This window comes from Ciconia boyciana, chromosome 6 (genome assembly GCF_034638445.1).
Source record: "Ciconia boyciana chromosome 6, ASM3463844v1, whole genome shotgun sequence".
Lineage (NCBI taxonomy): Eukaryota > Metazoa > Chordata > Aves > Ciconiiformes > Ciconiidae > Ciconia > Ciconia boyciana.
In genome coordinates, this window is record NC_132939.1 from 68,409,906 (window position 1) to 68,422,015 (window position 12,110).

The 12,110-nt window shown below is 52.6% G+C and overlaps 1 protein-coding gene across 2 annotated transcripts in view; it reads left to right on the forward strand.

The window, feature by feature from the left end:
* The window catches only part of FERMT2 (FERM domain containing kindlin 2), a 51,586-nt gene extending 44,233 nt beyond the window's left edge, over positions 1-7,353 (forward strand). Inside the window, exons 10-15 of one of the 2 annotated variants that reach the window (XM_072863729.1) lie at positions 676-782; positions 1,151-1,372; positions 3,670-3,690; positions 4,212-4,336; positions 4,565-4,706; positions 6,010-7,353. In XM_072863729.1, the coding sequence (XP_072719830.1) occupies positions 676-782; positions 1,151-1,372; positions 3,670-3,690; positions 4,212-4,336; positions 4,565-4,706; positions 6,010-6,183 (791 nt within the window). In that variant the 3' untranslated portion in view covers positions 6,184-7,353. The remainder of the gene's footprint in view (positions 1-675; positions 783-1,150; positions 1,373-3,669; positions 3,691-4,211; positions 4,337-4,564; positions 4,707-6,009) is intronic. The other variant, XM_072863730.1, reaches the window with a different exon arrangement.
* The last annotated feature ends 4,757 nt before the right edge of the window (positions 7,354-12,110 follow it).

A 12,110-nucleotide genomic window follows, 5' to 3' on the forward strand; every position in this document is an offset into this window, starting at 1 on the left:
GACCTCAGGCTGCAGTCAGAGCGAAGCCCGGCCCGCAGGACCTTTTTGGGAGCTTTTGACATATCTGCTGTGACGGCACTTTTAAAAAATCTCGGAGGCGGCGTTGAAGCGGTGCCCCGGCTAACTTGGCTGGTTGAGTTCATCACCCCCCGGTGTTTATACAACCACTTGTAGTTCTCTCCAGACACCGAAAGCGGGATGCTCACACCTCGCCGCTCACTATAGCAGCGATGTGCCCAGCCGAAATAACGGATAGGGGTTTCAGGGTGAGAGTCAGCACCCTTCCAGCCACCTTTTCCTACCCTTTTATGAAAATTTCAGTGTCATGGAGTATTTGCCAGCCATCAGGTCCATTCACAAGGCCAGGCAGGATCTATGAGATGAATCCTGCGGGCACGCGTTAGCTTCGGCTTCATTGCTTTCAGATCAGGTCTTGCTTTTTTCCCCCTTTTTTCCTGTCACTTGGAAAAAGAGACATCTGACACAGTTTTTTGTCCCTGCTATGTAGGGCGTTCATCCCATCGGAGATGCGGTGTAAGACCTTTGCAGCACTGGGATGCCGTTGGACACCCTTTAGTTGGAGTGCTTTGCTTTTTCTTTCCCTTTTTTTTTTTCCCCCCCTTTTTAAAGCGTAGTTCTTCACACCCCTGTTAAACACTGGCTCCCTCATTGCAGGATGTGAAGTTACACCTGACGTGAACATCTCTGGTCAGAAGTTTAACATCAAACTTCTGATTCCGGTGGCGGAGGGAATGAATGAAATCTGGCTTCGCTGTGATAATGTAAGTTGATTGCTTGGACCGGCCCTCTCTTCGCCCTTTGCCCACCACCAGCTCACGCTCGGATATGCCGTGTAGCTAGTGAAAATTAAAAAAAAAATACAAAATGCACTTCACGTGTCTTGATCTCAACGTTCAGCGTTGCGCGTGAGCACGCGTGTGAATTTGGAGTAGCAGATCAGCCCCTGCTCTTCCTTGGCTTTGTCTCATGGTGGTAGTCTGGACATTGGCTGGGTTTCTGCCCGTTTCTGTGTGTGCTTGAGTCTCCTGGGGCTGGAAGGAAAATAAAGGCTCCCCGGCGTTGTATTGGGGGGGGAGCAGGTGGCACCCCCACCGCTCTGACGGGCGCGGGTCTCTGTTTCGGGGAGCAGGAGACGCAGTACGCCAGCTGGATGGCCGCCTGCCGCCTGGCCTCCAAGGGCAAGACGATGGCCGACAGCTCCTACGGCATGGAAGTACAGAACATCCTCTCCTTCCTGAAAATGCAGCATTTGAACCCAGACCCGCAGCTGATCCCGGAACAAATCACCACCGACATTAACCCCGAGTGTCTGGTTTCTCCTCGCTACCTGAAAAAGTACAAGAACAAGCAGGTGCGTGCTCGCCCGCTCTCCCAGCGCGGTGTTGGTGTGGACCGGGCTGACCGTGCACCCGTTTTGGCAGTAGCCAGTGTTTAACGCTACGTGTTTCGGATGTTGTCACTTAATCGGATGCACGCGGTTACTAAAATGAGATGCTGACTGAAATACGTGGTTTCGATCCAGCACCCGGGGATGGCACCCACAACCTTAATTCTGCCGTATATTATGCAACGGTGCACGTTCACAGCCTCAGCAGCGGGGAACCATTTATTTTAAACACGTTTTAAATTTATTTACATTTCTTTTAAATTTATTTACGTTTCTTTTAAAACCACGGGGAATGGTTTCAAACAGGGGGATGGTTTTTTCCCCTGCTGATACCGAGCGACGGTGCAGCAAAGCGTGGGTCAGCTGCCCCCGTCTCTCCCCGCGCAGACGTAGCAGCGGTGAGATTAAATCGGTCCCCGGTGCTGGGATTAAAACCCCTTCCCTTGCACAGAGTCCGTGCAGAAATCCTCAGGATCAGTGGAGCTGCAGTTGCTTGCAGTGCTTTATCCAGACTTGGCTGTAATGCGGTTTGCATATTTCTCTCTTTGCTTTTCCACTACTTCCAAATGCCAGTCCTTGAAACATTGCTTCATTTTGAGTTGCTGTGACTTGGGCTTGAACTCCACGCTGCATTCGGTCCGTGCATGACAGGGCCGAACTGTTCTGCGCTGGAAATAAATGCATGACTTTCTGAAAGACATTATATGTCAGGACAGCGGCAAAAATAAGTAAGGCATTGCTCCGTGGCCTTTCGGTGACTTAGTCGTTCAGCTGTAGCTTCGCAGCCTGTGTGCTTCAGGCTGGCTGTGGCTAGATACAATTTCTCCAAACCCAGAAGAAGGCTGCAAGTCAGAGAAGCAGGAAAAATATAACTTTTTATTGGCACAGCACGATGATTTCCTGGCAGTGGAGTTATATTTTATATAGCCCTTATTATTCTTCTGAATAAGCCTTTATATCCACTTGGATGGAGGAGAGGCTGCATAAATATACCATTTTAACATACATAATACCTTCTAGGCTTGAACTCAGTAAAATGGAGGCACCTGGAAAAATATTAGCTCGCAGAACTTGCTTACCGTGCAGGTATCCCCGTTATAAAAATAACCTCCATCGAACCGTGGGGACGGGCACGAGCCCTCGCCCTGCTCCAAGCCGGGCCGGCGGCCGCGATGCGAACGCCGGGTCCCCTATAGACACCAGCTAAAGAGCAGATTTAGGTTTTTCCTTTATGGCCAGAGGCAGAGCTTGCAGCAGCGGAGGATGTTTGCTGGCGGCACATGCGCCGGCACGGCTGGGAGGGACGGAGGGATGGAGGCTGCGGGAATGTAAGGAATTCGGCCGCGAGGGTCCCTCCGCGCCCCAGCACAGGGTGAGGAGGAGGAGGAGGAGGTCGCGCAGCCCACAGACGTGCCGAAATGGGAACTGGCAGCGGGCCTTGCTGGAGGATTTATAGAAGCGCTTGGTCCCACGCCAGCCCCAGACCCGCCGGGGTGGTGTTTGCCTCCCCGTGCCCTTGCAGCAGCGTAGGCTTGGCAGGTTGGGTTTGGGGAGCGCCAAATCCTAAATGCAAAGAAAAAAAAAAAACCCCAACTCCCAAAATAAACGTCTTCACGGCTCTCAGGTGCCTTGCTGGGGTTCGGTGTCGGAGCGGTGTTCAGCCCTTGCAGGTGCGTCCCCAGGAAGGCCCTGGGGTTGTCCGCCCGCAGGGCAGGGCCACCTCGCTCCGCAGCCCCGCGTGCTCCGGCTGACGTCCTCCTCCAGCCGCTCGTTACCCCGAGCAGCATCCCCGTCATTTCTCTGCGTATCTCAACGACGAGGAGCTATTGAGCTAAGGGCCCGTAGTGAACTATTGAGCTTCCTACTGAGCTTCCTCCGTGAGGAAGTGGGTTTGAGTTTGTGCAGAGGCACGGAGAGGAGCGCGGGACACGAATTCTCCTCTGAGCCGGCAGCTTCACCCTCCCCTTCATCCACCAGCGGGACCAAACCCATCTCTACACGATGCCGGCCAGCCAGGACCGCACCGGTGCTCAGGCAGGGCCGGCGCGAGGGGAGAATCTCTGCTCGCTTGTCCCCTCTCCGTCCTTACGTTCACTTTGGCTGCTTTTCTGCCTCAGAAATTGTGCATGTGGTTTTTTTTCGCTTGAACTTTGGTTTGCAGTTAATTTACACTTTTTCTTTGCTTTGTTGCCATATTTCTGATTGCCTTTTTTTTTTCTTTCTGCCTCCTTTTCTTTTTTTTTTCGCCTTGCCATCTACAGCCAGGCTATGTAAGAGACTTGGTAAGTGACAGCAACAATAAAATTAAGATAAATTTAAGATAAAACTTAAAATAGTCTAGAACCCCTTTGGTTTGGAGAGCAGCAATGAAAAAACTAACAAAACCCACACCCCCCCCCAGAGAAACTTAGGCCCTGTTTGGGTTTTATAATGGTCCCCAGTGATTTATGCTGCAAAACGAGAAACCCTACACCAGAAATTTGCCCCGCCGTTTGCTCACATCCTGCGTCTTAAACTAAACGAGCCTGAGCAGCTCTTTGCCTCCAGACAGCTCAGATCTATATTTGCTTTTATATGTCTGGAGATAGGAAGCAAAAGCAGCTCCACATTTATTGGCCGCGATCGCAGGCTTTGAGCAGTCGTAGCTGAAATAAGACCTCAGGGTAGAAATTATCGATTATCTGCGTTGTTCGTAACCGCGCTGGCTCCCAAATGCCTCCCGAGTCGTGACCCGTTGGCGTGATGGTCGCGATGCCGCTAACGAGCCTCCTCGCCTAAAGCTGGTGTGTCTCGCCGCCCGCAGATCACGGCACGCATCCTGGAAGCCCACCAGAACGTTGCTCAGATGAGTCTCATCGAGGCGAAGATGCGGTTTATTCAAGCCTGGCAGTCGCTGCCCGAGTTCGGCATCACGCATTTCATCGCAAGGTCGGTGGGTCTGCTGGGCAGAACAGGAGGAATTTCAGGAATAAATACATGGAGTACGTTAAATATGCAGCACATCCTTAGCTGTGGAAGTTGCACCGGAACGGAAAGTAAAAGCATTAATTGCATCGACTTAGAAAAGCGATTTTATAAGTTAACTCAGCTGCTGAATTTAACATGTGTAGCCACGTATCGCGGGCGTGCATTTATTAATCCCTCGCTGTGTCGCAGGTTCCAGGGGGGCAAGAAGGAGGAGCTGATCGGCATCGCCTACAACCGGCTGATACGGATGGACGCGAGCACGGGCGATGCCGTCAAAACCTGGCGGTTCAGCAACATGAAGCAGTGGAACGTGAACTGGGAGATTAAAATGGTGAGCCGGTCTTTTACACCTCAGCCGCTTCCCCCGCTCCTGTTCCGTGAGACGGACGCTGCTCTCGGGTTTTTTTAAATTGCCTTTGTAAGTCAGCTTTTAAAAAGTCAGGTTTTCACATCACTGTTTTCTAAAGCATGTCCCATCCGGCTGCGTTAATGGAATATAGTTTCTCCTCCTCCCTTTTCCACCCTCCTTGGAGATCTAGCAGAGCTTGCCCTAGTGGCTGGTAGAGTTGAGTACGACCCTTAAAAAGAAGAAAAAAGAAATGAATCTTTCTTTAACTCAGCCAGTTACATACTTAATGCGTAACGATTTTCTCCGGTCTCTGAACACCCACTCAAAGGCAGCTAAATAACATCAAACTTCAGAACTGGTGCTCGGGCTTGATCCTAACCAGTAACATAAATGGACTGGGCCTTACCCATACTAAAATTCATTTTATTTGCAGTACAGCTCAGACTTTCATGCAAGTAATGAAAAGCAACAGCAGACCCTTCGCTAGGCTCCGAGATGGGCCTTCGCCTGACCGTTACGTTTGGATGCACGGACTTTCTGTGGTCCTTTTCAGCACAGCACCCGATGAAAATTGCCAGGGATATGCGAGGGCTGTTGTCCTGCGGTTTGCGGCTCATTAAGAGTTGCTGGAGAAATTATTCAGCTTCCCCTCTGCCTCAGAGTTTTTGTTTTGACCCAGTTGCAAGCCCCGATATCCCAATTATTCCGCTCGGATACTCTGCTGGGAATCCCCCTCCCTCCCGCAGAGCTGTCAGTGATGGGGGGACAAAAAAATAACGGGCATCAGTAAATGGACAGTCTGTTCAGTCACTCCAAGACGAGCTCCCCCAGCCCCCGTAAAGCATTTCTGTGGTCAAACTTCAACTTACAAAGCCAGAATATGCTCGCAGGGAAAACTGGAAAGCAATTCCAGCCCTCGACAGGTCTGTGCCCGGTCTCTGCTTCACTCGAAGCAAAGAGGATGTCGCCACGTGCTCGCCGCCAAGAGGTGCAAAATCTCTGAGTCACGGGAGAGTAAAATACCTTTAAAAAGCAATAAAAGGTATTTCTGCGTCTCAACATTTTAACAATAATCATTGCGTCATTGACTCATCAGATATCTCACGTTGGAGGGGACCCACAAGGATCATCGAGTCCAAAAATCATCATTTACATTGCCGGTTTTTTGCTTGGGCAACGAAAGAAGCATCTGGTTTAACAGAAAAGAAAAATAGGAGCGTGTGTCAGTGTAACTGCTGTGGGAGGGCACCGGTGAGGCTAACCCCCCTGTGGTTTTGCCCTCTAGGTGACGGTGGAGTTTGCAGATGACGTCCGGGTGTCCTTCATTTGCACGGAGGTGGATTGCAAAGTGGTTCACGAGTTCATCGGCGGCTACATCTTCCTGTCGACGCGAGCGAAAGATCAGAATGAGAGTTTAGATGAAGAGATGTTCTACAAACTGACCAGCGGTTGGGTGTGAGTCCCATGTACTGTACACCGAGAGGAAACCCCATGGCCATATTAATATTTAACTTCAAAAAGCTGTTCTTTGAAATATGCTGCTTAATAAAGTAAGCTTGAAATGTATCTTTTTTTTTTTTTATCATGAAAATTTTTGCATTACCAGACCAGTTAATCTGTGTGCACTAATGAGCACTTCTGTTAATTCGCTATCACAAGACCGTATCTGGGCCAGGTGATGGTGCCACTGGCCTTCAGATACAGAATCTGATGGGCAGATCAGGATAAGATTTGACTGACTTAAAAATAGCCAATTTTCGAAGAGAACTCTAAGCCATCTGCTTGCAAAGCCATCCAGGGCTTAACCTATATGAAGTCTATTTATCATGTTTAATGCATGAGTGTTTTCTTTCTTTTTTTTGTGGTGTTTTTTTTTTTTATTCTGTACATTTGACCTGTTTTGAAGTCGTCCTACCCATAAGTAGAATTGCCATCTCTCCTTTCACACTACATGCACCGGGACTGCTACAGGTGCCTGACATGACTTTGAAGACAGTTGCGTGTGGCCTCGAAAGGTGATCTTCTGTTAGTCTGTTATAGCTTGGTTTTATTTGTTAACTTGCCTTTTGATAATCATTTATATTGTCTTTTTTTTTTTTTTAAATTTTATTTTATTTTTACACCATATTGTATTATGACACTTTTAGTATTCACCAGCATAGTCACTGTTCTGCCTATGATACGCAAACTTTTTCATTACAATATGAAGTAAAGGTCTATGAAGTACAGGTTTTGTGTAACTAATGTAAAAAACACAAATTTTATAAAATTGTACAGTTTTTTTAACAAGCCACAAGCCAGCTAGAATATTGCATAGATCTGGTGTTATCAGCATTAACTATAGTATGCCTGTAAGGGGTAAGGGGAGTAACTCAGAAGCAAAAAAATAACCCAAAAAAAACCCAATTTCAGTCCAGTAAATTTTTATGTAAGTTAAATAGGATTTCAGAGCTGCGCCACAACACCCTCGATAACTGATACCTGGGGCCAGGACCCCCCCGTTCGTTAAGCCAGCACGGCACTAACGGGGAGCCATCTCCCGCCCCACCGAATGCCGAGGAATAACCCATATTGCGTTCCTGTAGTCTGTGGTTTCAAGACTATGTACAAATGCATTTTATTTTAAATAAAAGTAAAATCTTTTATTTAATATTCAGCTGCCGCTCCTGGTTTTTGTGGTTGGACTGTGCTACGGCAGGGCCATAAGTAGCTCCCATATGATACAGCCACCCCCTGCCACCGTGCCAGCCCGGTGCTCCGTCCCGCTGCCTTATCCCGAGCTTGCCAAAAGTCAATACCACCAAAAAAAACAAAGCAAAATACAGGGATGGGGCAGGAGAGTCCGAGACAGCAGCCTTGGCCCCCATCCCTGGCCAGGGAGGTAGGGGGGAAGCAGCCCCGGGGGTGCGGAGAAGGACTCTGCCCGGGACACATGGAGTCAGGACCCTGCCGTCACCGGATTTGAAGGCGCTGGGGTGTAAAACAGCCTCGGCACACTGGGCTCAGTTATCACAGAATCACAGAATCGTATAGGTTGGAAAAGACCTTTAAGATCATCGAGTCCAACTGTAAACCTGACACTGCCAAGCCCACCACTACACCATGTCCCTAAGCACCTCAGCCAAACGTCTCTTAAATACCTCCAGGGATGGGGACTCAACCCCTTCCCTGGGCAGCCTGTTCCAATGCTGGACAACCCTTTCGGTGAAGAAATTTTTCCTAATATCCAGTCTAACCCTCCCCGGCACAACTTGAGGCCATTTCCTCTCGTCCCATCACTTGTCACCTGGGAGAAGAGACCGACCCCACCTCTCTCCAGCCTCCTTTCAGGCAGTTGTAGAGAGCGATGAGGTCTCCCCTCAGCCCCCTTTTCTCCAGGCTGAACAGCCCCAGGTCCCCCAGCCGCTCCCCATCAGCCTTGTGCTCCAGACCCTTCCCCAGCTCCGTTGCCCTTCTCTGGACACGCTCCAGCCCCTCAATGTCTCTCTTGTAGTGGGGGGCCCAACACTGAACCCAGCATTCGAGGTGCGGCCTCACCAGTGCCGGGTACAGGGGCACGATCACTGCCCTACTCCTGCTGGCCACACTATTTTTGACACAAGCCAGGATGCCATTGGCTTTCTTGGCCACCTGGGCACACTGCTGGCTCATATTCAGCCGGCTGTCAGCCAACACCCCCAGGTCCTTCTCTGCCAGGCAGCTTTCCAGCCACTCTTCCCCAAGCCTGTACTGTTGCAGGGGGTTGTTGTGACCCAAGTGCAGGACCCGGCACTGAGCCTTGTTGAACCCCATACAACTGGCCCCAGCCCATCGATCCAGCCTGTCCAGGTCCCTCTGCAGAGCCTTCCTGCCCTCCAGCAGATCAACACTCCCGCACAACTTGGTGTCATCTGCAAACTTACTGAGGCTGCAAACTTACTGACGTGTTATGTTGGTGAGAAGGAAAATGGATCTATTTGCAAGTTGGGCTTAAAAGGTTGTATTGCAGCCTTTCAGTCGCAGTGCAATGAAATGGGGTTCATCTCCAGGGAGGCCCCTCGCCCCGCTGCCCGTGGAGCAGGGACTCGGCAAGCAGCAGAGATGCTGCGGCTGCGTGGCAATGGGGATGCTGCCCGGGCAGAGGCACCTGCACAGGATTCACCCACCCACTTGGCACCATCCCACTGCCCACGGGAGAGCTCCGTGCCCAAAAACACCCCGAGAGAGGAGCCAGGGATGCTGCTTGGCCACGTCTGGTCCAGCTCCCAGCTTCAGGTGATCCTGCCCCGACACGGCACAGCCGCAGCGGGGCCGGAGGGAGATGAGGAGGGACGGGAAAGGGGTGCCAGCGGCGGGCGAGGACGGCTGGTCGCCTGCGCCTGCGGGTCCGGGGGGACAGAGCGGGGCAGGCGACAGCAACGCCTGCAGCATCTTCCCCGGGCGTGAGCTGAGTGTGCTCCCTCGCAGGCGGGTGCTCGGAGGAAATCATGCATTTCCCCATCTTCCCCAAACAGATCCTCTGGTTTTTCGCACCACCTGCTCTTGGACAGGTTGCATCCTTGCTCCGTAAAAGCAGGGGGAAGGGGTGGCCTGATGGTGCCGGGCCATTCCTCCCACTCCTTGGTCCCACTGCAAACGGAATGGCAGCCGGGGCAGAGGCGTGCTCGGGAGGTGCCAGGGATGCTCCCAGCCCTGCCCCACGCCTGCGGCTTGTTCTTTTGGGTGCTGGCAGCTCCCGGCTGCCCGGCAAGTCCAGGCGGTGCCGGGATGCACGCGAACGGAGGAGCGGCGTGCACGCTCCTGGCAGGCGGCACTGGGATTTTGGCTGGCTGCAGGAACGGGTGAGGCACGGCAATAAAAACGTGCCTGGCCTGGAATAGCACCGAAGCTGGGTGTGTGATGGGGATGGCTCGCTGAAAAATATTTACCTCCTATTTCACAGCCTGAGGTTACGCGGGATGGGGAGGTGTAACGTGGAGAGGAAAGGTGGGGGAGAAGATGTGTCGTCCTGTCCGTCTACCCCCCAACCGCCTCTACAAGGCTCTGCTTGCCACGCTGAATCAGGGCCCGGTTTTGCAGCTGGGGGAGGCAAAAAGGCAGGAAACGCTGAGCAGAAAAGCAGAGGAGGTCGGGGAAGGGGCATGGGAAGGCAGAGGCTGCTTTCAACCACAGCCCTTCCCCGCATGGCCCCCCGAGGACAGGAGCCGGGAGAAGCTGGGTGGGAAGCGGGGAGCGGTGCAGGCGCTTGCAGTAGGCTGGGAAGCAGCGAGGGGGTCGCAGGGGGCTTCGAGGTGATCCGAAGGAGGCTGCTGGGTTTTCTAGGATGTCTTTCCTTTCTCCTTGGATGAAAAGATGCAACTGAAAATAAGCTGGTGGAGTGGAGGGGGCAGGGGGATTAAAAAAAAAAAAATAAAAAATCTGTGGTTTACCTAAAGTCTGGAGAAATACCAGATAAAATAGAGCACAAAGCTAATCGCAAGCGCCGGGCTGGCCGGCACGGATGGGAAATGCCACATGCCGAGGACGGACATGGGGGCGAGGAAGGAGCAGGAGGAGCACGTTGCAAGGTGGCTCGGGGAGGGAGGCAGCAAGAGCTGGAGCCCACGGGAGCGGGTGGATGACCCACCCCAGGGACGGGCAGCAGCGACAGCAAGCCGGCGTGAGGACAAGAAGGACCGTAGCTGTTTGCTCTGCTGCTCCTCCCGTAGCCCTCAGACATCGCTGGTGGGTGACGCCGAGTCAAAGGGCAACCAGGATGTGGTGGGTGCAGAGGGCTTCCAGTGATGTGCTGGGGAGAGGTGTCAGAGGCCGGGTGGGTTCGGGAGTGTTTGGGCATTGAAGCCAACAACGGGAGGATGAGGAGGGTCTTGGCAAGCCAAGGCAATGCAAATCCCAGTTCCCGCAGCTGAAGGGAGATGTGGAGGTTTGTTCTGCTGACACAATGAAATCTGGCTGTGGTTGACCCTTTTGGGTAAACAAAAAAAGTAAACCAAATTAAAAACAAAAACAAAACCAAAGAGAAACCAGCCCATGGGTGTCCGCAGCCCCGTGGGGTGACTCAGCCTGGGGGAGGAAGAGCAGTAACTGTCTGGCACCCACAAACTGGTGGCTGCCCTGGGGAAAAAAAAAGCAAACACAAAAAATTACCATCTCCAACTATTTTGGTAAGCGCATGATGAGGAGGGAGGTTCAGAGCCAACAGGGCTGCTTAAAACCCAGTTTAACCTAAACAAGCGGCAGAGGTGCCTGAAGTCGGGATTACTCCAGCCCTACAACAGCGGGCAGGGCCGGGGGATGGATGCTCCTGCCTTGCTGACTCTGCTCTAAGGACTTAAGGGGGTCTAAGGAGGGGGGGAAGGAAAAAAAGTCTGCTCTAAGGGGGAGGGAAGGAAAAAATAAATCACTTCACCGAAAGGTACTGATGCAAACCGGCTGCCAGGGTGAAAAACCACTTCACTTCATGCACGCAGGGGATTTGCATGCCTGTCTGAGCAAGGTATCGGCTGGGGTGTCGGCTAGGATTCATACAGCTTTTTAAGCCCCAAGTAATTTAATACCGTGCAGATGGGCAAGCCACATAGCGGTTTTAAAGCAGGAACGGCAGAGTTTTGTAGCAGGGAGAGATTCGCAGATCCATGGGGATTTTAAACCCAAAGCAAAAAAGAAATATGTCCAAAACAGGGCTGTCGCCTGCAGGGAGGGCGGGGGGTGAGAGCTGCACGGCTTGGGTATGGACGTACATCCCGCTGCCATGGAAAGAGGACATTTGGATGGACAATCGGACATTTGGACATTTTCGATGGAAAGAGGACATTTGGAGAAGCCGTTGGTTTTGGGGGGCAATAAGACAAACCGACCCCAAACAAGGTCGTTGCCCGTGATCGGGACACGCAGGAGCACAGGGCTGGTTTCCAAGGGTGCAGGGGGAAAGCTGTCGCCCATGGGACAGCCACCCCGGGCAGCAGGGCTTTTCCTTGGTAGTAAAACCAAGCCAGATGAGTCATTGCAGCTTCTCAGCCCTGCAGGAAGCACGTTGGGGACTTTCCAGCCTTTGGGCCAGGAAGGGGCTCCCAGGTGGCCAGCGCCAGCTCCCGGGGTCAGCTGGGTGCAAAGGCAGCTCCCGAACTGCCGGTGCTCGCACCCCGGGGGATGCGAGTGCCTTCCCCTGCCTCGTCCGGCCCCTCCAAGGCCCTCGCTTGGTCAACATCAGGGGCCGGGAGCCCAGCTTGGGCTGGGATCAGCAGCATCTTTCACCCTGACCTGCCCCACGTGCAGCGTGAGCAGGAGGAGAGGGGCCCCGGGCAACCCCGAGGGCACTCAGGGCCACTGGGGATTCATCCAGCGGTGACCGGGGATGCAGGAAACCCAGACCAGGCGTCGCCACTGCCAGCCAGGATCTGGCCCGGA